At 40.0% G+C, this 26,044-nt stretch overlaps 1 protein-coding gene across 4 annotated transcripts in view; it reads left to right on the top strand.

The window, feature by feature from the left end:
• PDE4D (phosphodiesterase 4D) overlaps window positions 1-26,044 on the top strand; it is a 397,194-nt gene that overhangs the window by 349,021 nt on the left and 22,129 nt on the right. For all 4 annotated transcript variants that reach the window (XM_031051530.2, XM_034072748.1, XM_034072749.1 and 1 more), the window contains exon 6: window positions 1,716-1,828. In XM_031051530.2, the coding sequence (XP_030907390.2) occupies window positions 1,716-1,828 (113 nt within the window). The remainder of the gene's footprint in view (window positions 1-1,715; window positions 1,829-26,044) is intronic.

The following is a 26,044-nucleotide window of genomic DNA, read 5'->3' as shown; positions in this document are numbered from 1 at the left end:
GATGAGACTTCTTTGTGAGTTATTTATTCTGCTTTCTAATGTGTTTTAAATGTACTGGGAAGGTGTATAGTAGGTAAGGATTTCTGAATGGAAGATTCTGTTGGTAGATACAGATTATTGTTACATGGCTAATAAGAAAAATAAGTTTTAGACTAAGTAACAATTGGAGACTTATATTACTTTTACCTAAATATGGTATCCCTCAAGTTTATTTTGGTGTTTTCATTGCCTTTCTTCCCAGAGGTGAATGGACATTATGCAAAATTGTGATGCGTTTTTGCAATAACCACAAGTATGCAAAGTTTAACAGCTGTGAAGGATCCCAAAGTTTTTGAGCCTGTGCTCTGAAATGTGAGAAGATACAAATCTAGTATCCTGGATGCTGAACAGTAATGCACTGAGCTATTAGACAGTAGTCCATGCTGGGGTGTTTTTAAAAGGAATTCTAGTTAATTTGTTTGCTTGATTTTTTGTTTGCCTGACATTTTAAAAATCAGGTTACTTTGACGTGAAACAAGTTAAGGGAGATGTTTTAGATGACAGTAACAAGCCCACTAAACAAACATTTCTCTACCTGGGACTTATGTTACATTCAGCTGATCCAGAAGCATCCATGCCAGGAGTTTCAGAACTTGATGTTTCAGGTACACAGCTTACAAGACAGCTGAAAGTCACTTTGCTCTGAGTTCAGTGTAGAGAAGCATTCCCCCCGTTTAATCTGCACTAGAAAAATAAAATAAAAAGAAAAAAAGCCAGGCTTTATAGGTGAAGCTTGCACCCTGGAGATGCAAAATGGGATTTTATTCAACAGCAGATCTCCTACTGTTGAAAAGTTATTGAAGAAGGGAATGACTTTCTGTAAGTGAATGTAAGTGAAACTAAAGCTGATTTTAAGATCATCAGCTCCAGTGATTTTGGTTAAACTATGGTTTCTTGTATTGGGTCCACATCCCATATTGTGTTGCTGGGGTCCAGGTATAAAACTTTTGTCGGCACCTTTTATCTTGCAGCCAGCGTATGATACTTTGTGCATACAGTCAATAATACAAAGAGAGAGACTGAGGGGTTAGAGCAGTTACTAGAGCAGTTACTAGAGCAGTCTGCAAACAGCTGGTACCTCGTGGGTCATCCTTATCCCCGGCGCTCACGTGTTGTTGCATCTTCACCACCCTTTATAAATGCGGACCAATTAAGTCCCATGATACCCCGGTGGGAGGGTATGTAAACAAGTGCAAGGACGGCGACTCGCTATAAACCCGGGGTGCTGGGGAAGGCGGTGGGTTCCGCCAGCTGTGCCAGCGGCGGAGCGGCCGAAGCAGGGGGCGCGGTGGTCGCAGGCTGTTGGCTGCGCTCATTCACGTACCCCAACCCGCGGAGCCGTGCGCGCCCGCGGAGCTCGGCGCTGCCCGCGAGGGGGCGGCGAAGCAGCCCCGGGGCGGGAGAGGGAAAGGAAGAAAAGGGAGGGTAGGAAGGGAAGGGAAGGGAGGCGGGCGGCGAGCGCGGCCGGAGCAAAGTTTCTGCCCGCGCCGGTGCTCACCGATTCGGTGGCTCCGAGACGGAGCGCTGAGCCGCTCTGCTCGCTGCCCGGGCTGACAGTATGAGGGAACCGCTCTCGTGTGTGGGCACCGGGCAGCGGAGCATGGACTCACTAGAGCTAGCTGTCAGCCCAGTGAAACGCTTGCGAGCTCAGTACGACTTTCCCTGTCTCTTCGCAGAGGAGGCCTACCAAAAACTGGCCAGCGAGACCCTGGAGGAGCTGGACTGGTGCCTCGACCAGCTGGAGACCCTGCAGACCAGGCACTCCGTCAGCGAAATGGCTTCGAACAAGGTGGGAGCCCCCGGCCCCGGCTGTTCCCGTGTGCGGGGTGGGCGGGAAGGCGGGAGCGCAAGATGCAGCCCTGGGGGTCTCTGTCGCGCATCCCAGGTCGTCAGGATGGGGCTCGTTAAACGGGGCAACCCCGAGCCGAGGAACTTGCCGCGGGAGGTGACGGGCTCCCTGTGCGCAGCCGGGTGCAGGGCGGGCTTTAGGCACAGTTTTCTCCAGTTCCACAAGTTCAGAAACAAGTTGTGATGCAGATCGTGACAAGATGCACCGTTCCCCTCTGTGTCTCGATTTAAAACCAAGAGGACATCGTTTTGGGGGGCTTGCGGTAATTCTCTCAGTTGCTCTTTTATTTTTTTCACTGTATTTCATTCAGAACTAGGGATTGCTCCTAGAAAACGGTGTAGAAAGTAGCATCAAAAAGGTGATGAAGATAGTTCTTGATCCAAGGGGAGCTTCAGGCTGAGTCTTAGCTGCAAACAGTAATGTTAACAGTATTTGCTGTAAAAGAACACGCTCAGAAACAACATACTATCACAGTAGTCACGCTAGGTGCCCAGACCCAGAGGTATATTTATGAGAGTGCTCCTCTCCTGTAAGCTGAGGATGCGTGCTGGCTGGGGATTGTGTGCCAGTATCTGCTGTGAACTCTGTTTTGCAGTCTGAAATATGAATTTGCACATGGGCCGTTCATCAGTACACTTTATTTCTTGATTTTGGTTTGCAAACCATATGTTGCTATGTTCCTGAAGGTAATTTTTAAAGCTGAACTAATAAACCTGCTGTCTTGCTTCCAAGTTTAATTTTTATTTGTCACCAACTGAGTATTTGAGGAGCTACATGTTCAATGAGAGCCAAAAAGAAAGTTTTAATAGGCTGGTTTTGCCTGTCTTAAGTCTGCAGAAGCAGCCAATAATCTATAATTTATAACTTTTTACCCATTTTAGGTCCGATTAGTATGTTTTGTAACGTCAGAAGATAATAATAGAATCGTAAAAAAGGTTTGGGTTGGAAGGGACCTTAAAACTCACCCAGTTCCAATCCCCTGCCTCAGGCAAGGATGTCTTCCACTAGACCAGGTTGCTGAAAGCCCCATCTAACCTGGACTTGAAAACTGTCAGGGATGGGGCAGCCACACCTTCTCCAGGAAGGCTGTTCCAGTGTCTCAACACCCTCATGGTCAAAAATTTATTCTTACTATCTAATCTAAATAATAGCTGGTTTTGGCTCAGTTTATACCTTCACAAATTCTGCTTTCTTGCCTTGACAGCCCTTACCAAATACTTACTGTTTTAAGTCCATGTTCAACTATGTGTGAAAGATGCGAGGTGTTTGCACTCTTGTTCAGTTTAGTCCCATAATATAATCACCCTTGCGCTTTTCTTGTATTTAGAAACATTTAGCAGCAATTGCTGCTTTAAGACTTACCTACCTGACATTGGCCTATTCTCAGAACTGTGTTCTCAGTTTTTATTGCCAGGTTGAAAAATTTCATTATTCAGGGCATATTGTGTATGTACCTGCAACTTATAAAGTCAAGATTTTAGGAGTCTCTCTGTTTTTAGCACTGTTTGAATCTAGGGACTTTGTTTTCAAAGGGAGTGAGATCAGACCTACATGTAGAGCCTGATCTTTCCTTGCTAACAAGTTTAACACCTATCAGTTCCCTCACTTGTGGTGTCTGTAAAGTCATTATTTCACAAGAACTTTTTTCAAGGATTTATTTATTATGTCTGTGTAACAGATAAGATATGTAGTCTGTTCTATGAACAGTGAAGGCGAGCTGGTTTTAGGTAAGATAAACTAATCGCAAATCTGTGTGTCTTAAGTTTTGCCAAGTATATTCAGATTTTTACCTGAAGAGGATCTGTTTTTAAAATAAAACATGGCAACTGCTTTGCATCTTAAATGCAAAGGTGCTACATCTGATACTATGTTTTGTTTGTATTTGTTTGAACTAGTTAAATAATTGTTTTGCCATAGGTTACAGGGTAAAGATCTTCACTCATCTTTATTTAAATGAAAAAGAAAATGTGATTCAGAAAAAGCTTTTCATCTTGTTTCCAACATAAGATCATGCAGACAAGGGATCAACGTGGGGTGCACAGTAAGCCTAGTTGTCATAATTTAAAGGCAAATAAGAATGATGTCAAGCTTTACATCGGAACTGAACTTTTGTTTTGTATTGCAATAACCTTTATATTGTCTCAGTCTGCTTGATATATCAAATATGGATATATATGTCTAAAGCACTTTATTGTTATTTAGTGTTTCGTGTTGCAATATTTAGGAAGAGCCTGGAATTACAATAATGAAAAGTAATAGCTGCTGTTTGGTTTTGCAGGTCATACTCACTTCTTAAGGTAACCTTTTGCCCCCCTTTTCAGGTGAATCTCTACCCTTGTATATAAGTCTGTGACACTTTTCAGTGTTTTTTTTTGTCTGGGATTTTTTTAAAGAAATTAGGAAAAGTAAACCAGTGCCCGTAACTTACTGTGAGCAGCCTTGAATATAAACCATCAAGTTCATATACTGATGTGAGAGAATTTAGTGCCAGAAGATTTTAATTGGAGATGCATAACAGGTTGTTCTAAAGAATTATTTTATTTCTGATTGTTCTGACCTGGCATTAATACAACACCTCATGTTGTCATATAAATGTGAACTGTGACGTCTCAGTGAGGCATATAGATTTTGGTTTATAGAGAAACTGAAGGAGAGAAACTTTGGTCAAGGATGAGGACATAGACTTCAGTACAGCAATGAATATTCCAGAGTACTCAGTTCTCTATCCCCAGAGAAAGTCTTGTTGAATCAGATAAGATAATCAGGAAAAGTGGTGTTACTGGTCTAGAACATGGCTTCTCACCATTTTTCCCCCATTCCTTTTCTCTGGGTTTCACTGAGAACTAGCCTGCATCATTGAGGATTTTCTTGTTTTGTTTCCCAGCCCAGCCTCTCAGGCACTTCCCTTATTTATCTCCCCCTCCTTTTATTTACGTATAACAACATTTTCACCAGTGTTAGTTTTCCTTGTAGATGTGAATAGGTGCGAGGCATAAGGGGTGATATCAGAATTCAGCTCTGCACAGGGTAAGAGCTTTTGCCCCTTATGCAAAGGCTGCCATAGTACAGGGAAAAAAAAATCAGGGAGGAAACAGTACTGGGTGTCCTGAACACCTGAAGTAGGTTAGGGAGTGATCCTGATCTCCAGTTCCTCTCTGTGCTCTGGGTAGGCAGTGTGAGCCATTTACTGCATCTGTGTGGAATCCCCTTACTGTTAGTAATGCCTGTGTGGGACTTGTGTTAGCATATCGCGGTTAAAGGATATTTATTTTGTTTAAATGCCCCTTGCTCTCAGTTAGCAGTAGTCTGACATGTCAGCTCAAAGCTTTGCATGACAAAGTGGGATGAAGCAGGTACACAATAAGATCCTTCTTTTCCCTATATAAAATTGCTTGAAGCAGTAGGCTTGGGATACTCTTCACAACCTCTGGATAAGCCCCAGCATGTTGCTACATTAAGTAAAACCCTAAAAATAATTTGGAAACATGCTCTAGGTTGGTACTGTGGGAAGCAAGCCACAATGCTTAGCTACTGAATTTATATCATGATAACTGCAATATCCAGATGATGTCCCCTTTCCCAGCCATCCCTCTGATAAGATTTCCAAGTCTGTGGAGTCATTACACATGTAGTAAATGGTGGATAGGTCTGTGATGCACCTGTAGGCATAGCTCATAAACAAATCAGAATTACAAAAGGACATAGTATTTAAAAGTATTAAAATTTGTTATCATATTGTTATGATATTTGTAGTACTTGGTGTTTTCTTAAATTACCAGCCTCTGGAATTGAGGATTGACAAGAGAGTCCTGGCTTTGTAGAAGCAGAGGAAGTTTCTGAAAACTTTCTGATTTTTCTGTACCGTGTACTGTTAATATTGTCTAACATCAGTGGACTGTAGCTTGTATTTTTCTGCCTGATGTTTACTTGAGCAGAAATAAATTCATGTTAGGAAAAGATAGGATTCCAAGGCATAATTATATGTCTCTATTTAACAGTTGTGATTTCCAGAGATGCTAACTTGTATCAGTGTCTGCTAAACTGAATTGTGTGTAGTTGAAAAGCAGAGTTTTAAGTGAGTCCTAGCTTGCTGATTGATTTCTAACATAGGTACACATTGATAAACTTGCACAAGATTTTCTGAAAATATTGAGGCTGCAGAGTAATGTTTTGCATTTTTTTAATAATTTGCCTTTTTAATTACTAACATCCCCTCCTCCCCCTTTTTCTTTCCTATCAAACAAGATTAAAGCAAAGATTTAAAACTGTTCGGGATAAGAACTATCTTCTTCTAGTACGTCATTTGACAGTACCTAGTTTAAGTCCCTGATTCTGTATCAGAGAGCTGTTCTTAGACAGACAATAAATGAAGAATGCCAATAATAAAGAAGTAGCAACCACTTTCTGCTAGGCAACATTAATTGTAGATTAGTCAAACATGAAGGCATACTTATAATGAAACCGATACGCAACAGTATGTTTTCACTTCTGTCATCATGTGCAAACATCTCTAGTGTGTTGCTTTTGTGTGTCTGAGTATCTGATTTTAGACATGCAGAAAGTTTCAATTCCATGTTGCTTTTGTTTCGGTTTTAAGTCTACTGCAGATGACTGTGTTTTTGCAGGGTTTGCTGAAAACCAGTAATGAACAAGAGTTTTCAAGAAGTATTGGGCATTTGTTTCCCACCACAAACTTAGGTGAATGGCTGTTTTCCAGAAAGCTTTCTTTTGTTTTTATCAAAGGTAAGAAAATCAGGTTTTATCCAGTTAGACCATATTAACTGTGAAACTTCTTAAGTATAAACTAACTTTGGTTGTCCAGCTTGCATGCCAGTATGTGCAAATGCTCACTGGTTAAAGCAGAAGTGTTTACAAACAGTCCATTAGTTCTGGTTACTATTAAAAAACCTTTCTGAGCTTGAGTGCTTTGAAGATGCCCAAACTATCAATGTTATCAACTAACTTCCAAAGAATGCTAATGTAACACTCTGCACAAATGTTAGTGGGATTTTGGTTTATGTTTATGGTTCTATACTTGTTACCCATTACATACACTCAAACAATAATCTTAATGCTACTTTATTTTAATTATCTACCTGTAAATATTTAATGTAAACTAAAATCACACTCGAAGGAAACAAAGACAACTTGAAATCTGTTCGGTTGCTTTTACATCCTCTCTTGGAAGTCCCCTGCCAGTTTAAGCTTTACTGTAATCTCATTTTCCTGTGCTAAAAAGTATTTTTTTCTTTACTTCTCTGAGGTTCTAAAAAGCTTACACAGGCAAGGGGGGGCTGACTAATGTACTATCTGGGGAAAGAGTGAGGCTAAAGTAATTTATTACTTAAAAAAATGGATCATGTTATAAATTCTCTAACATGCTTTGAACAGTAGTGTTGTGTTACCTCCGGGTTTTCTGAGGATCAGGGGTGAGTCCTGCTGCCCACATTCTCACATGACCCTCACTGGGGTGAGTGGGGCCAGAAGGCAGCTCCAGCCTTTCAGGCTGACAGCAGCATTCCAGGTTTCCCTGTGACGACAGGCTCTGACTCCTCGTTGAGTCCATTCATCTCTTTTATCTTTGCTTCTCTCTGGAAAAGATGAGTTGTTCTGGTGGCTGGTGATTTTGTAGGAGCTGAGATAGGCTGAGTCTAGAACTGATAAACATGGCTCATGCCACTGACTCAGTGTTTTATTAACAGACTAGTTTTTAGCATTGTGGTTTTTTTAGATCTTGCTGCCACCTTTGGGGACAGGTTCATCGCATGGTTAGGAGCTTGCCTTCAGAAATTACATAAAAAGAGCATAAATTATGCAATAATTTTTCCAAATGTGGAAGCTCAGACAGAGTAAAACTGTATCCTCTTTTGCCATAGCCAGTGATTAGTGACCTGTTTCCAGTTAAAGGACAGGATAACGTTGTCATAAGAGGATGTAAATGTTAGTCATTCTCTTGGGTTTCACCTGTTGTATATGAAAAGTATGTGCTGAAAACGTAACAGTGGGAAAGAAAAATTAGTTGTTGTGACTAAATTGTTGCAGAGCAAGCAGCATCTCTGTTTTGCTTGTCAGGTTGAAGAGTTTGGATATCCAGATGAAAAACCTGGAGTTTGCTGTGTGACAGTCCTGTTACATAACATTTGGCAGTGCCTTCCACTTGGCTGGCTGATGTGATAGTTTAATTGGTTCTTGTGTTCCCAGATCTTTCTAGGAAAATATGAGGATTTTGTTAGCTCTTTAGAGTGCTGCTTTTGGTGGAGATTATAATTAAGGGGCAGCTGTTGGTAAGAAAAAGAGAGTGCAGCATCAGGATTTTTTTTTTTTATTCATTAAAGATTATAGTTTGTACTGAGTAAAGGGATATTGGTACTTGGTGACCCTGAGTTAGAATTCATGCATATTTGTGCAGGTTCTCTGCTTTTCTTGTGCTTCATAACAAGAGAAAAGGAAAATTGTAGAGGTAAGGAAGGACTGCCTTCAAAAGCACACTTCTCCCTTTTTGTGCATTGAAGACAGCCCAAAAGGACCTCTGGGCTGGAGTGCAGTGCCCTGTGCGCGACCTTACTTGCTCCCATGTAAGACTAGTCATGCTTCTGAGAACAGCAGACTTGCCCTCGGGTTACCACAGTGGTGAGTGAATTGTGTATGTATGTAACTAGGACGTGGCACTTTGCTGACTATATTACACAAGAACATGCTGCAGCGAGAGAATGTGTAGAACTTGCTCTTGTGCAGATGGCTTACACAAACCCCTCTTTACCTCTTAGAAACACTTCCATCTTCCCAGAAGCAAGTGCATAGAGTAGTAGTGCCAGTTTGGCAGTGGCTGAATCTGTTCTGTGCAAATGTATGCTACTACCATAGGCACTGTTCAGTTGTTGCCAAATGAAAAAAAGCATAAGGAAGGAATGGCATCCTGAGGGACCTTGACACGCTTGAGAGGTGACCAATGCCAACCTCATAATACTCAACAAAGCAAAGTGCAAGGTTCTACACCTGGGAAAGGGCAATCCCAGGCACAGCTACAGGATGGGCAGAGAAGAGATTGAGAGCAGCACTGCAAGGAGGGACTTAGGGGGTGTTGGTTGATGAGAAACTGAACATGAGCCGGCTGCAGTGTGCTCTTGCAGCCCAGAAACCAACCGTATCCTGGGCTGTATCAAAAAGAGCATGAACATGAGGTTGAAAGAGGTGATCCTGCCCCTCTACTCTGCTCTTGTGAGACCTGGGGGCACTGTGTGCAGTTCTGGTGCCACAAGGATGATCAGGGGGCTGGAGCACCTCCTGTATGACAGGCTGAGAAAATTGTGGCTGTTCAGCCTGGACAAGAGAAGGCTACGTGGACACCTCATAAACAACCTACCAATATCTGAAGGGGGCCTACAAGGGTGCCAGAGAGGGACTCTTCATCAGGGACTGTAGTGATAGGACAAGCCTAAGCTTAAACAGGAGAAGTTCAAGTTAGATATAAGGAAGAAGCTCTTTACTGTGAGGATGGTGAGGCACTGGAACAGGTTGCCCAAAGTGGTGAATGCTTCATCTGTGGCAATCTTCAAGGCCAGATTGGACAGAGCCCTGGATGACATGGTCTAGCATACGGTATCTCTGCCCATAGCAGGGGGTTGGAACTTGATGATCTTAAGGTACTTTCCAACCCAAACCATTCTATGATTCTAAGATATTAAGTGGGGTGTTTGGGGGTATGATAGAGCTGTAAGACTGTTGCTGAGAAAGAAGCAAACATGGTGGATGAGGGTCAAGGTATTCTTTTGTAAGCAGCGCTGTCTCCTTGTGTGGATAAATGATGGCAAACAGTTGCCTCCCCAGGCCATGATGAGTGGGCATTTGTGCTTTGGAAGCATTGAAATTGGGTGGTAGACTAAGCCTGTTCTGTTTGTTGTCACTCTTCTCCATTGGGAGTACACAACACAGGCCATCATGTTCTGTGCCAGCAGAAAGGAGCCTAAAGTTGACCCATAATGGTCGATGCAAAGAACATTGTCATTTCAAGGACTGAAAACAAGTTAGGAGCCCTTAATCTCGCAGATTCATTCTGTACTTTAAATGTTTTTGTTTTTTTTTTTTTTAAAGTAATTGATTTCTACATCTCTTTTTTGCTGCTGCTTAAAGAGTCCTGATGTGAGAGCTACATAAAGCAGAATGATGCCTCTCTAAGGGTTGCTACAATTTAACACTTTCCAGGTGCTTCTAGGAGTGCATAGCTTTCCAGTCACTAATTACTGATAATTTTTTCCATCAGTATAAGCAAATGGTCCATACCAACTCACAAACAGCCCTTTTTGTAGGCTCTTTAATTATAGGAAATGCCATAGTATGAAAGATTCTTTCCTTTTAGCATAGTGGAAGAGAATAGTATGGATGAAATGTTGCGGACTAAGTATCTAGGACTTGCTCTGGGGAAAATACTTTCAACAGTCAATAGAGAATTCGTAAATTACAACTTTTTCTTTTCCAGTAGTTGAATTATTTGAAATTAGAATGCAAACATAGATGTGCCTATCTGTGGCATTTACAAAAAAAAACTAATTTTTCTTTTTCCAAAGGTTTTATTTGGAAAAGAATTCAAAGACCTGAGTACTTCATAAGTTCATGATCAGTAATAAAGATGGCATCCATGGCCACTGAAAGGCATATTAACTATTTAAATACTTTTGGCTGCTTGTGACAGTATTCAGACCCAAGAACTCCTGCGGTGTGTTTACAGTAACATGCTACTGTAATCAAGGTTATAAGATTATCAAAGTCATACTGTAAGGTCATGCTGTAGTCAAGGTTATGCAGTAGGATAAAAAGCATTTGGGAGAGTAGTAGCCATTTTTTCTTTTTCTTTTTTCTAAGTTTTCTTTCCTATAAGAGGAAGCTTTTACTATTATATGAAGTGCTGGTACAATGAATGTGGTGTGCTCTGAGATGTCAGTTCAGCCAGTGTCATAAAGAAACTGTGCTAAGAACCTGTTCTCCTGTCTCAGTTATGTAAGTAGGGGTTTTGGTACCATCTGCCAAAACTTTCCGTGTTTAGGAGTCCTGGTATTACATGTGCAATGGATGGATATGTCCTGGATCTGTCCCCAAAACAGAGCGTATCTCAGTAGAAAGCGATCAGTCCTAGTTCTAGTTAACTGCAGCAAGTCCCCTGTGTAGCTACAAAACAGAATGTAAGCAAGCTAAGGAGTGATGGAAAGTGATGCTACTCATACCGCTTTGAAACCGTGTGAGTAGGGCAGCCGCCGGCAGCCGCTGTTGAGCTGGGGTTAACTTCTGAGCTGCTCACCTGCAGCTTCCTTATGGCTCCTCTGCTAGGTGCCTGGTGGTGGAGCTGTGCTGCGATGGAGACTGCCGCTTTGTCTCCAGCCAAGAGGGACGCTGTTGGGCTAGAGCAAGCTCTGCCTATGTTGGCTCGGCTTGCCTACTCTGAGTGTTGAGACTGAGCTGCACAGACAAAATGTTGTAAATCACAAGCAGCAGAGCAATACTGAATTAAGCTGATGTGCAGGGACTGTTTACAAGATTATCTACAAATAAAATTTAAAGAGCTTGCTACTTCTATTAATTAAGTTGTAACCCACTAATATATGATTAGCTAATGAAATTGAGCTGACTGAATGCTTCTTTAAGATCCCTCAGCAAGACAACATTTAACTAAATGCTTCACTCATACCTGTTATAGAAAAGGCTGCTGTATTGTGCATTGTTGCTGTTGGTTTTATTTTGGGAGGGAAAGCAAGTTAGGTTTTTCCAGGTGGAAAGATCATTGACAGGTTTAATGAACATCAGAATGCAGTCCACTCTTATCAACACTAGACATTGGCAAAATGTTAATGAGGCAGCAATTACTTTAATGTGCATGAGTCCAGGCTGGCTTTCAAGCACTTCTATTCTCCCTCATGTGTATTAATGGCAGCTTTTGCTTACCTGTGTTCATAAAGCACCATATGTGAACCAGTGAAATTTTCTTTCCTGCTGAAGTTTGTCTTTTTAAAGAAATTTACAAGCAGGTTTCTGGATCATATAAAGTAATCAACACAAAGTCAGTGTTCATTTTGTTCTGGAATAAACAACTGGACCTTAAATGAAAAGTATATGTACATGTTGAGGAAATTAATATTTATTACAAGGTTAACTACAAGCTTGTAACTGTTCCCCAGATACATAAGGCCAAGAGCATTTCTGATGGATGTAATGATGTGTGGGTTTTAATTGAATTAGTTTACATAATTGAAAGGACCTGTTCAAGCAGGTTTTAATGTACTTAAGCCTGACCATCTCATCTTCTTATGGCCAAGGTTGGCTGTGCAGCCTTAATGCAATAATTTCACTCAGAATTACAGACCACCTTATGCTGCCAGTTGAGCTGCTGCTCTTTTCATAAACTTGATTTTTGTGACTCAGAATGAGCAGTTGTAACAGAGATCTACTGTAACGGCCAAGAGCAGAATGGTTAGCAATACTGATATTTTAATTATCATTTCAGATTTTAAGAGAAGGACCACCAAATGGATAGGTAGAATTTTATCGTAAAATACTCTTCTATTGTTGTATGCTAAAACCAGTCAGTATATTCAGGAGGGCAGCACTGCAACAGTTGGCACTGAAAGTTACTATAACTGCAGGGACTAGAAATGAAGTTGCTAAATATTTCTTTTTCCTTACTCTTTCTCAAGATGTCAGTGTATAACAGACGCTGTAAAATATAAACTGAAAGGTAGCTCTCCCTGAAGGTTTCTTATATGTAGAAGCAATGATTTTCATAATACATTGGCGCTTCAAAGGATGGTCTAAGTACGGTGTAACTTTTGCAAAGTGAGGGTATGATTCATTTGTACTCACTGACATATGGAAGCAGTTGTTAGTTTTCAGGGGCAATCTGAACAAAGAAGGGTTAAACACCAAGGTGACATTGTGACTGTGCTCTTTAGCAGTGTTTACTGAAAAACTAATCCAGCTCCAGCAGAAGAGTGGTGAGCAGAAGGCACAATAAGGGTTAGTGTAAGAATGAAAGAAATAGCAAGATAGTATTGTTTCATTAACAGAGCAAGAGTTTGAAGAGCAGAAACAACTAGAAAGTAGGCTGCCAAGTAAACATTGTGGATTTGAGTATGTTTTAATGAAAACTGGACAAGATGGACTAGAAAAATAGACTTTTTATTCATGTAATTGTTTGAGCAGTTAACTTATTTTTCTTGTGCTTGGAATTTGCTGAACTTTATTGCACTGCGTAATGACAAACACATGGAACACTTAAATTTTTATTTTTTAAAGATTTGGTAACTTTTTTCTTTGTGGGTTTGTTGTGGATTTTTGGTTGGTTGGTTTTGGTTTTTTTTTTGAGAAGAAAGTTTTGCTTTGTTGGGTACTTCTGCAAATGATACTGTTACTGCTGGGTTTGCAGGTGGCTTGTATTCTTGGCTATGTCAGCAGTATCATGAATCGTTGGTTATTGTTGGTAAGCTTTATTGCCACAAATGTGGCATTGGTGACCTTGTTTCCTACTGTATGGCAGATAAGCCCTGATACCTTAGAAGAGATGTGTGGGTAGTATGAGTTCCCAGACCTTTGGTTTTGGCCATGTTTTCCCTGTGCACGAAGGGACTGACCTCCCCTACAAATACACATGAAACAGACAAAAAGTTTTCAGTTTAGTATGTAAAATTAATGAAACAAGATATAAGATACTAGAATTACATTTGATAGTTAATGATGTAAAGATCTGTTTAGCTTTGTTATATGAGTTAGAATGATTGCCTCTTTGATACTCAATAGCAGCATCTCAGCACCAGGGCAACAGAGAAGCGCTAGCTGAGACATTGCAAAATGCAGTATATATTTTATTTTCTAAATACGTGGTTCCCTGGGATTCTCTCCTTAGCATTAGCTCATCCGTATTGAGCTTTTCCTTCCACAGAAAACCTGAGTTAAAAGAAATTATTGGGCCAAATCTGGCTATGTTGTTTGCATGTCATGTAATGTGTATCAAAGCAGCCCTCCTGTGGTGTTGGAGGAAGCATGCTCAGATTCCTCAGCATCTCTGTCCTGTGTTGCATGCTGATCACAGTCAGCTCCTGTTGCTGCTGCGAATGCATGCTGTGCTGATGCAGGCACCATAATAGGAAGCACGTAGGCCTGTCATAAACAAACAGGTCTGGGGCAAAAAAGTGCAAGCCTGACATATGGAGTGGCCATAGCAACAAGTAGAGATGAGGGTGGCATTTTAGAGTCAGTACAGGATAGCGTGGTTCAACAAGAAACCAGAAAGTATCTTTGCTGGATTTACAAAGCTATTCTGTATGTGCATATTAGAGGTTTTCTGAAATGCACTACTTGGAAGAAGAGAGCTTACAAAAAACAAACAAACCCAAAATCTTAAATTACGTGCAAGCATCTTTAAATGAAATTAGTTTTTACTTGCAGTGGAAAGTTTATATGGAAAATTAATAATCATGTTCACTTCTGAAATAATGTGATGAATTATTTGACAAATCATAGAAAATATCTTAGGCTGCATAAACTTTAAAGCCCAGAGCTCCGATTTCTCAGTAAAATGACTGTATTTTTCTTGTGCTATGAAGCATAGCCAAAGTTGTATATGTCTGAATACTGGACCCATATAAGATTGCCTTTCATAATTTGGTAATTAGTTGTTTTTTCCTCTTCTTTGCATCAGTAAAAACAAATATACACATTTTCTAGCTGGGGGTATTTTCTGCAGTTTTTTTTTGAGTTGTTTCTGAGAGGCTTTATTATAGGAAAGCTTTTAAAACTCAATATTGTGAAGATAATGCAGTTGATTGTTACATAGAGGTCGGCATTTCTAGCACAGCTTTCAGTACATCCCTGCTTACAGAACTTGAGTTTTAAAATGGAATGACTAAATTTTAAATGCAAGAAGGTAAAATGCTCTGGGAAACTTGTGCAGAAACAAATCTTGGCATCTGGGAATAATGATTTTTCTTTGGTGGTCATGAATATAACAAGTAATCAGATACTTGTTTCACAAAGGTGTGAAAGTTAGATTACTTATAAGAATTGTGTAACAATACAAAATATAACTGTGCTGATGGGATAAAGTAGAATTGCAGGAATAAAAAGAATACACTTTTTTTACTCATGTACCAGCAAATTAAGGATATATAAATAGGCATGTCAGTATTTTGGAGTATGAAAATTAATATCACTGAAGTTATCAACGGTTGCATCATATCTCATTAACAGAAATTGCTTGAGGCAAGACATGAATGCCCTTGTTATCTGTGCAGTCCTAAACAGGTGAACTACACCTGTTAAACCCTTTCAGTTTTGTTCTCTGGCTTGGTGATTGAGCAAAAGTATGGTGTTGTGGGGGCTCAAAGGTAGTACTAGAGCATTGCTCCTACTGCCTGAAGCATTTGGAACAGTTCATTCGCATTCAACTGGAACTTGATCTAATGCCTACTGGAGCTAGTGAGAATCTTGACATTCACTTCATCATGCTGTGAATGGATACCATAGCCCATTTTATTTAGCATTGTTATGACTTTGTTAAAGAGTTGGTAGAACTGACTGTGAAGCGCAGGCTTTGGAGGACTGAAGGAAGTTTAATTTGTTGTGGACTGTGAGCCTTTTTAATTAAAGTTTCTGACCACACTTCAGAAATGGAGTTGTATATATGTGTGAGCCCCCACATAAATGAATAGACCAATGTCCTTCTTGCATCTGCAGAGGTCCCTCCAGTGTTGCATGTACTGTTCAGAGCTTTTCCAGCTGCTCCAAACGTTGTATATAAATGGGCAAAAAGCAGCCAGAATTTCCAGCTACTTCTTACTAATAAAAATGCAAGCCAGAAATTAAGATGATGCCATATCTATTTAGAGCTTATTGATTTTGTTTGATTTTTAACATTTTTTCAAATCATGAAATAGTGATTTTTTTTCTGTGGAGACTTAAAGGTATCTTTTTAAGAGGATTGAAATACAAAAATTACCTTGTTTCTTGATAAAATATCTAGTAATAATGAAATGTTAGTAGATAATCCTTTATTTGAACAATGTCTTAATATTTTTTATCCATAGTACAAGTTCTTCAGAGAATATATACCAATCTAATGAGGTACTTCTGCTAAGTGGAACCTAATTAGTTTCCAGTATGAATGTTATTTTCATGATTTTTTTTTAGTCTACCTTTGGTTTCAAATTTTGCATGAGTGGCAGGATTTGTTTCAGTTTAGGATTCAGAAAAGAAAATGATTGATGGTGGATTAAACTTTGGTTAAACAGAGATCTTACATTTCAAACAAAATTATCCTTCATGCTTTGCTGTGTAAGTTTACAAGTGACATAAAATGTCAGAGCTAAAGCATATTAATTAATTCATTACTAATGTACATTTAAGTCTTTATAAATATAAAATATTCATTGGTTACAAACCATGAGTAAAAGCAGCATTTACAGAAGGTGATTACTGTACGGTGTTACAGTACATACTGTAAATGCTAAATACAAGATGCATTTGAGCATTTTCAAAGGAAATATTGATTTAGCAATGAAAACGTTTCTTTATAAATGTCAATTTATTCATCCTTTCTCCAACTGTGATTTCTGAGGGGTAGCTCACAGTAACGTTACTGAAGGGTGAGTTCATTGATGTGTCAAGAAAACCTTGATAATTCTTTGTATATTCTATACTATTTATTCTTCTAGAAAAGTTGGCTTAAAAAACATTTTCTATATTTGAAAAATCAGTTGTGAATAATGCAAAAAAATGTAAAAAAGAGGTAGATGATTACTTAAAGGGTACCTCTCACCTGATAGCCAGTTATGCAAAGATAATGAAAAATGTATGTTTATACTAGAGATAATCCTGCTGCTCTGTTTGGTGATAGTTGCATTTCATAAGAAGTGAAATTCACCCAGGTGCAAGGGCTCCTACAAATGCTTCCAGCTGATGTAATGAGACTGTGCTGGAGGCTAATAGGCATAGGAGTTGTGCTTCAGCAGCTCCCTACCTTCCTAAAACCTACTGCAAAACTGGCTGTTGGTAGGGTCCTGGCTGTAGCCTGTGATCCCTCAGCTGGCCAGGTGAGAGTTAGCTCTAGCATGAAGGTTAGGTGAGCCACATAGCATGAGAGTGGTTCTGGGTTACTGCCCCCATCTCACAACTGTCCATGGTGTGGGGTGGGAAGGAACAATGTTCCACAGGACAGAATGACAGAGTAGACAGAAGACAGAGTAGGCACTTGTAGAAGAACTAGGCATCTAGTTGCATCACCTGACTCTCAGTCATTGTTCTTGCTGCTCCAAGCAGCAAGCTCCAAATGTTGTTCTTGCTGCTTGCAAGCTCCCAAGCAAGACCAATACTTTCTATGTGCCTTCCTGTCTACATTCATTATGGATGATAGGCTATGTGGGAACTCTAGTAGCTCAAGATGAAGAATGCTAACAGTCTGTTTACTCAGCTACCTCTCAGTTGTTGGTTGCTGCTCAGCTGAGACAGTCAGAGCATTTGCTGCGCTGCTCCAGCACAAAGTTAAACAGGGTTGCCAAACCCAAAGGAACCTTTCCATGTTGGCATGGGACAGCAAGGAGCATTTGCTGCCAGGCCTGGGTGTGTCACTCACCCTTACCAGCACTTAGCCAGCACCTCCCCAGGGAGGCCAGGTCTGAACCTGCCAAACCCCAGCCAGGTATGCAGACATCTATGGCTGGCCAACCAAGTAGGATAAGAGACAAATCACTAGTATTGATAGACATGAATATACCATGAGCTTCCTCATGCAAACACTGAAACTTCTTGTGAGAGGGGTTTAAATCACACAGGCAATAAGTATACAGTTCAGGAAACTACAGAGCTGCCTTCGGCCTGGATTTGTTATCTTGTCTTCATCTTCCTCATGTGTACCCACGAACACAACCTCATAGTACGCCTATGTCTAATTGAGGAACCACTTGGGTTCCTCGATTGTTTGCTTAATTTGACCTAGGGGCACTTGCATGAAGTGCTCACTTGAACAAAACCAGAAGCTCACTTGGACAAAATCAGAAGCATTAATTTTTGTGTGCTTCCCCTGTATGCATGGGACAAGGGTAAAATGGATGAGGCTGCTGTTTCTGCTGTTCTGGATGGATAGATCTTCATTTTTTTTTGTGAATCTGCATAGATGTTTAGAGCATCTAAATGAAAGGTATGGGGGACACACTGAAATGAATATTAGTTGGTGAATAACCCTTTCTGAGTTTCTTCCTTGAAGTAACAGTGACGCTATGACACTATCAATGACACATGCGCTTTAGTTAGAAGTACAACAGCCATGGTTTAATAAAAACTGGAGCCTGAACTAATGAGATTGTGTGAAACAACTTGCAGTCTACTTTCAAAAGGTTAGTATCTATGGATGATTTACAGGCACTTGTTACAGGCACTCAGTGTTTGTATCTGAGCTGTACTGGCCTCACTGCACTGTTAATTAATTTGCAGTCTACAGTTCTCTGGGTTTATCTGTTGATATCATTGCTTTTGTTTCATAGGATGGCTTTTACCCTCTGGGTTTGTTTGTTTTTCAGGGGGTTGTTTGTTTTTTTTCTGGGTTTTTTTTTGTGGTTTTTTTTTTTAATGGAGCAATAGTATTCAAAAGTATAGGAAATAATTTGGTTCATATTTGGTTTTTATACATCCTAGAATTAGAAGAAAAACAACACTCAATTTTTGCGTTTTCACAAGAACAGTATGTGTGTTAGGCATGCAGGGAGTTTTAAAATAGATGATTAAAAGACTCATTTCTTTTAGTATGAAATGGCAACCATTCAGCAAGATTTCTGATGAACTGCTGAAGCATGTAGCTGGCCAGGTCTGCAGGAGGAACACCTCATTAAAATAAGAATGTCACATTAAAGAGAACTATGATTAATCCAGCAATACCAGGGAAGCAGTTTTTTTGTCCTTACATAGCAATCCAGTATTCTGCGTGAAACAGGCAATACCATGAAGTTCAGTTTTTGCTGGTATAACCGTATCAGTCTTGGGGTGAATGTGCCATCACAGCTCTGTGAGTGAAATATTGATACTATTTCCACATTTTTTAGACATAGCTGTCTGCAAAAATGAGTAACATGGAAACAAACTCCTTTTGTGGCTGTGCTATGGTAGATACTTATGGGATAGGTATTTACTGGCAGGGTACATATACATGCCTCTATACATGTAAACAAGGTATACAGATTATTCTACTTTTTATATGCCTTTTACTACAAGCCTATTTCTTAGCCTGAATGGACACTTCTGTTACATAAGAAACAAATCACCCTCATGATGGACAAAAGGAGGGGAAAACTGCAAAAGTTTTTCTTTCTGGGTATCTTTAATTTTTTTTTGTGAATAACAGCCTAAGAATTGCATGAGATCTGCAGAGTGATCAAGGATTAAGTGCAGTACTCCTCTGTAATTGGTGGCAAGCTGGAATTTTTTACTTGTATTTGTTGCCTACTGGGTCTGTCAGATGTGACTGCCAGTGTTAACTATGCAAATGTTAACTGGATATGAGAGAGAAGAAAGTGTCCTATAGGTTTAAAGCCTGATCTTTTCTGTGTATTAAGAAGTGAATTATTAGAACTTAGATTTTAAAAATAAAATCCTGTTTAGTTTTTCAAGATACTTAAATGAAAAAATATTTGCTTACAGAGGAACATTTTGATATTAGAAGAAATCAGCTTTATCTTTTCTCTAGTATGAATACCTTTATGGATTTAGCACAAGTTGTCTTAGAAAAGGCTTCAACTGTGTTCCTATGCTATAATACAAACATCCTTTAAGGCATTAACACTGATGTAGCTTGTAAATCTTACTTATGCAAATAAGCTATGGCAAAGGCATTTGTAGTTGCGATAGCTGGACTAACACAGGTTGTGGTACAGAACTTCTGTACCACAGGGCATGGGTGGTGAGCTGGAGCTAATAGCACATACATTTCCATGGCTCAGCATTCCTTCAACATTGGTATTGCATAATTTTAGGTACATTATTGAAGTGTTGTGTCACAGAATCACAGAATCCCAAGGGTTGGAAGGGACCTCAAAAGATCATCTAGTCCAACCCCCCTGCAAGAGCAGGGTAACCTAGAGTACATCACACAGGAACTTGTCCAGGCAGGCCTTGAATATCTCCAGCGTAGGATATCTCCAACGTAGGAGACTCCACAACCCCCCTGGGCAACCTGTTCCAGTGCTCTGTCATTCTTACAGTAAATGTTAACGTGGAACCTCCTGTGCTCCAGTTTACACTCATTGCCCCTTGTCCTACCACTGGATATCACTGAAAAAAGCCTAGCTCCATCATCCTGACACCCACCCTTTACCTATTTGTAAACACTGATGAGGTCACCCCTCAGTCTCTTCCAAGCTAAAGAGACCCAGCTCCCTCAGCCTCTCCTCATAAGGGAGCTGTTCCACTCCTTTCATCATCTTTGTGCTCTGTGCTGGACTCTTTCAAGCAATTCCCTGTCCTTCTTGAACTGAGGGACCCAGAACTGGATGCAATATTCCAGATGCGGCCTCACCAAGGCAGAGTAGAGGGGGAGGAGAACCTCTCTTGCCCTACTAATCACACCCTTTCTCATGCACCCTAGGATGCCATTTGCCTTCTTGGCCACCAGGGCACATTGCTGGCTCATGGTCATCCTCCTATCCACCAGGACCCCCAGCTCCCTTTCCCCTTCACTCCTTTCCAGCAGGTCAACCCCCAACCTGTACAGGTACATGGGGTTGTTCTTCCCCAGATGCAAGACTCTACACTTGCCCTTGTTGAATTTCATCAAGTTTCTCCCTACCCAACTCTCCAGCCTGTCCGGGTCTCGCTGAATGGCAACACAGCCTTCTGGTGTGTCAGCCACTCCTCCCAGTTTAGTGTCATCAGTGAACTTGCTGAGGGTACACTCAGTTCCCTCATCCAGATCATTGATGAAAATATTAAACAGCACTGGTCCCAGCACCGACCCCTGAGGGACTCCACTAGTCACAGACCTCCAGCTAGATTCTGTGCCATTGACCACAACTCTCTGTCTTCTTCCTTTCAACCAGTTCTTGATCCACCTCACTACCTGATCATCAAGCCCACACTTTCTTAGCTTATCTATGAGGATGCTGTGGGAGACAGTATCAAATGCCTTACTGAAATGAAAAACCACATCCACAGCTCTACCATTGTCACTCCACCTAGTCACTTCTTCATAGAAGGCTATAAGGTTGGTCAAACATGACTTGCCCCTGGTAAAACCATGTTGGCTGTTCTTAATAACCCCCTCATCCTTGATATGCCTAGAGATGGAGTCAAGAATAAGTTGTTCCATCAATTTTCCAGGGACGGAGGTGAGGCTGACCAGTCTATAATTACCCGGGTCCTCCTTCTTGCCCTTCTTATAGACTGGTGTGACATTTGCCATCTTCCAATCCTCAGGCACCTCTCCTGTTTCCCACGATTTACCAAAGATGATGGAGAGTGGCCTAGCAATGACTTCTGCCAGCTCCCTCAGCACCCGTGGGTGAATTCCATCTGGACCCATTGATTTATAGATGTCCAGATTGCATAGCTGATCCCTAACCCAATCCTCATCTACCGAAGCAAACTCCTCCTTTGTCCTGACTCCTTCTGGGGCTGTAGGAATCTGGGGCCCCTGGGGAGAGTCTGCAGGAGTAAAAACAGAGGCAAAGAAAGCATTCAGCACCTCTGCCTTCTTTATATCCTCTGTCTCCAGGGCACCCACCTCATTCAACAGTGGGCCTATATTGCCTCTTGTGTTAGTTTTATTTGCTATGTATGTGTCTCTGCAGTACCTCTGACACATTTACTTTTCTTAAATGCCTTTGGCATGTGAGTCTCAGCCCAGCTGCATTGAAGTAGGCATAGCCATGTGAAGAAGATGTTAGTTAGTTAGAAGTTAGGTTATTTTTTTCATTGCCTTTTACAAAGCTTGTTAAAGGGTCTATAAGGTGTAGGAGCTTACTGCTGAGGAGCATAGGAGCAGCTCTGAGACTTCACTTACAACAAAACTGACTGGTTTTATACATAAGTTGCCCTGACAAAACTTGTCTGATGCTGCACTTTAGGAATTGTGGAGTCGGTATCAGTATGTTGTTTGAAAATGTCCAGATTCAAAGCATGACAAAAAAGTGGCAGCTCAGTGAAACCCGAACTGTGGCATAAGTTAAACTGTGCAGCTGGCTCTGAAGCTGAGGTTTCCACCCAGCTTTCCTACTGCACTTTGCCTGAAGGAAGTGAAGAGGGATGATGAGATTTTTTGGCAGGTAAAGGGAAGAAGTGAAGGCAATAGCAGCAGATTGGCTGTTAGGTTGCATCACACCCAATATTGGAATGGATGTTTGTAATGGGAAGATTTGAGGGTAAAGACCAGACACAGCAGTAGCAGATCCACCCCAAACAGCAATCTCTAAGAAAAATATGGACAAAAATATGTGGCTGAGGGATGGATGTGTATGCAGCTTTGGGGAAGTCTAATCTTTTTAGTTTGTCCCATGTCTGTTTTATTTTTCTCTTAGGGTTGTTTTTTTTTTATTGTGGGAGTTGTTATGACTAACTCACTGTCCTTTATTTCACCCTAGATATGTGACATACATACATAGCAATGGAAGGGGAGTAAATGTTTTTGCCCTTCCATATGTAACCAGTCTTAGTTCTGCTTCTCCAAGAGAGGACTCTTCCTAAAAGGAGGCTGGCATGGTTGAGAGTTGGTATACTAATGAAGTATTTAACTACTTGGTTTTGAGATTTGGTACCATTAAAGTCTGAACATCCTGGAAGCAAAACAGTAATTAATTAACTTCTGTTTTCTTCTCCCTTTTTTTCCATCCAAATTATATTTTCTTTAAAATATGTGCATTATTCTAAAGCAAAAAAATTTCTGCCTGGGTATTGTAGGGGAACTGATCATTACAAAGAGTCCAAGTTAGGATCCTCTGTAGTAGTATTTTGTGGTTTTTTCCACGAGCTGTTTTGAAAGATTTGGTTTAGATTGTTCCCTGCAAAGGTGGTAGGAGGAGTAATAGTAAGAGATGTGTGCCATTAAAATAGATAAAGCAAAACATGATATTCATATTTTTTATAAGTTTCCTGAGCTCATGTCCAGTGCAGGTTGAGCACACATTTGATTTGTGTGACAGCGTATTTTACATATGGAGAGAGAAACGTTGAGCAAATCAGTTTGGTGTCTGTTGAAATATGCTGATATGTTGAATTAACTGAATGGAGTACATATTTCTACTAACATTGCAGTCATCTAGGCATGATTTTAAATTTAAAAAATACTGCCTTAACCCAGGGTATTTATTTGAAGCATTTCCAGGCCAGAAATCTAAACAACTTTGGTTTTGTTTCACAGCTCCCTTTGTGTTGCAGATGTATTGTATGTTTGTATCAGTATGCTGTGGATATGTACACATGCATAAAAATATGATACGTATTGCGTTTTTATGGTGTAGTTTTAAGCATATATATATATCTCCATGTAAAGGTGGTAGGATTTTTATCAATATTTTTAGGGATAAACTCAAAACTTGGAAAGCCTGTTCACGTCAAGTACGGTTCACAATAGTAATTTAATGGATGAAATAGGATTGTGGTTACCATTTGATTTTGGTGGTTACTCATTTGATCTTGTTGGTTGCCAAGCAGTATAGAGAGAGGACCTAGTGAGCTACACTTCACTACTGCTTTGTGCTAGGGTGACTGCTGCCTCAAATCTGCTGTCAAATCTGCAGCAGTCATCACACTAATCCACTTTGCTCTGATCTAAGCTTTTAACAATAGCTTTTTTTGAAATTTACGTAATTTTGACAGCATTAAGGAGAAAATAAATAAATACCAGAATATTGCGAACATTTTGTTGCATTTTTGTTTAATTTGTTGAAATTCATCTCCCATTTACTGCAGGTTTTTTTATAAACCATTATATGCATAGAATTCTATCATTAATCAGAAGCATTCTTTTAAGAAAACTGTAGGTGATTATTGTTAAAGACTGACAGTGGTCTCCAAAACAAGGGTTCAAATTGGGTGTAATTTTTGTTGCTTGTGCAATTACTCAGGCTTGTCTATTGAAAATCCTGCAGTTGCAGAAGATACCTATAAAAGCCCTGCTGTGGTGTGGTTGAAAACGAGAGGATCACATTGTGATCACATTTCTTGTCTGAAGAAAGTTTGATACATTCCTAGATATTTATAGCTACTGCTTATATTATCGCTAGAGGGCAGTAAATACAAACATTGAAACAAGTATTTTACCAGAAAGTACTTTTTTGTTTTGGGGGTTTTGTTGTTGTTGTTTTGGTTGGTTGTTTTGTTGTGAGTTTTTTTGTTGTTTTTTTTTTTTTTTTAACTAATAAAGGAGCCTAATTCTTTATTAAACAGCTCAACTCCTGGGTTTTACTATGTGTTTTCCCTAACATAGTTCAGAAGAACATTGTTGTTTCAGTCTTTTCAGGAACATAGAGTTCTCATATTTGATACATGAGAATTGTATGTTTCCAAATAAAAGCAACTGTAAAATGGTACAGTTAGGGTATTCCACTGTGTTTAATGGATGTAATTCTGACAAGAGGCTGCCAAGAAAGTCTTTTTAAAGCAGCATAATTATGCTACAGTTAGGATCCTTAAAGCTGAGGCTCCTTCAGAAGAATTAGGGATGTGTTCCTATTATAGCCATCCGTTCTCAGCCACTGGTGGATTTCATCTCTTCTTTTGTATGTGCTGTAGTATATTAACATTTAGGAGGAGACACTAGATCTGTGTGCCCTATTCCATCATCAGAGTGGCTAGAATGGTATGTGTGGAGTATCTGTCTTTTAACTTAGCATTACAGAAGATGCCAATTTTTTGGGGGTCACTGTAGGTCACCTTTTTATGTTGAAGACACCAGAAAAGGACATGTAACTGTTGGAACAAGTCCAAAGGAGGGCGTGATTAGGGGACTGGAGCACCTCCCATATGAAGACAGGCTGAGAAAGTTGGGGCTGTTCATAGAGTGGTCTCAGATTTTTCAGAGCCTGACTTGAAACAGCCCCTTTAGATGAAGACAGCCTGTTGATGTTTATTAGAAATGGGTCAATAGTCAGGTTCTTAAGCCATTTCATGTGTCCTCTCTCAACACTGGGAGTGCTGTGGTAGAATACTATACAATACTAAATCAAGTGCCCTGTAAGAATCCAAGAATATTACATGTTCAAAGACATAATACTGACTGGCATTAATTACATTCCCATGTCTTACTTCTTTATCAAGCAAATGGCCACAGTATTTGCATTTATCTTGTTAGTTATTTTACCCAGGACTGATATTTTGAGAGGTGACCTGAAGTTAACTGAGCCATCCTACTTGCAAACTTTAATTGGCACAAAATTAACAATTTTTGCAGTCTTTCAAATTTTACTGAAGCTGAGCACCACAGCTTCTGGGATCTCTGCCACCTCTTTTTATGACTCCTTTGGAGAAAGCTGTCCAGCCTTGTTGATTAAATAATGGCTAACATTTCCTGTGGGTATTAAGAGAGACTCCATCATCTTTCTGCCTTTCAAGGTCATTGTCTTGATTCTTTCAAAACACACAGAAGTTTGTTTTTTTTCATTAAAAACTTCCCTGTTTCTGAATTATTTTATTACTCAGTTACTGTAATTTAAAATGACACTATTTTTATTTCTGTATTTGTCCCTTGATTGGAATTATTGTAGAAAAGGCCATTACTCTCTTTACCTATGTTTTGTCTTCATGGGTGGTGTGTGTATGAAAACAAGAACTTTTCTTTTACATTGCTGGATTTCCACTTATCTCTATCTTGTTTTTTTTTCTTATTTTAATTACTTTAGGTATTTAGTTGTGTATGGCAGCTGTTTGGTATGCACTTATCCCCCATAACCTCCTCTAAAACCAATTACTCATTCCAATCTGGTAATTTAGGATGCAAATCAGCCAAAGTTATTCCTGTAGGTTAGAGCTGGTGTCAATTTCCCAACTATAAATTTCTACAGTCATACTTCTGTATGTAGCTGGAGTCACAGGGCTGCTTTCTGAGTCAGTGAAGTCAGACTAGTAATTTGTATCACAGCAAATGTTAGTTTTATGAGGTTGAGGCTGTGGGTCCTGGAAAAATCATATAAATTAGTAATA

The sequence above is a fragment of the Melopsittacus undulatus genome, chromosome Z (genome assembly GCF_012275295.1).
Source record: "Melopsittacus undulatus isolate bMelUnd1 chromosome Z, bMelUnd1.mat.Z, whole genome shotgun sequence".
NCBI classification, from domain to species: Eukaryota; Metazoa; Chordata; class Aves; order Psittaciformes; family Psittaculidae; genus Melopsittacus; species Melopsittacus undulatus.
The sequence above is the reverse complement of the archived record's forward strand: the minus strand, read 5'-3'. Positions and strand labels throughout refer to the sequence as shown.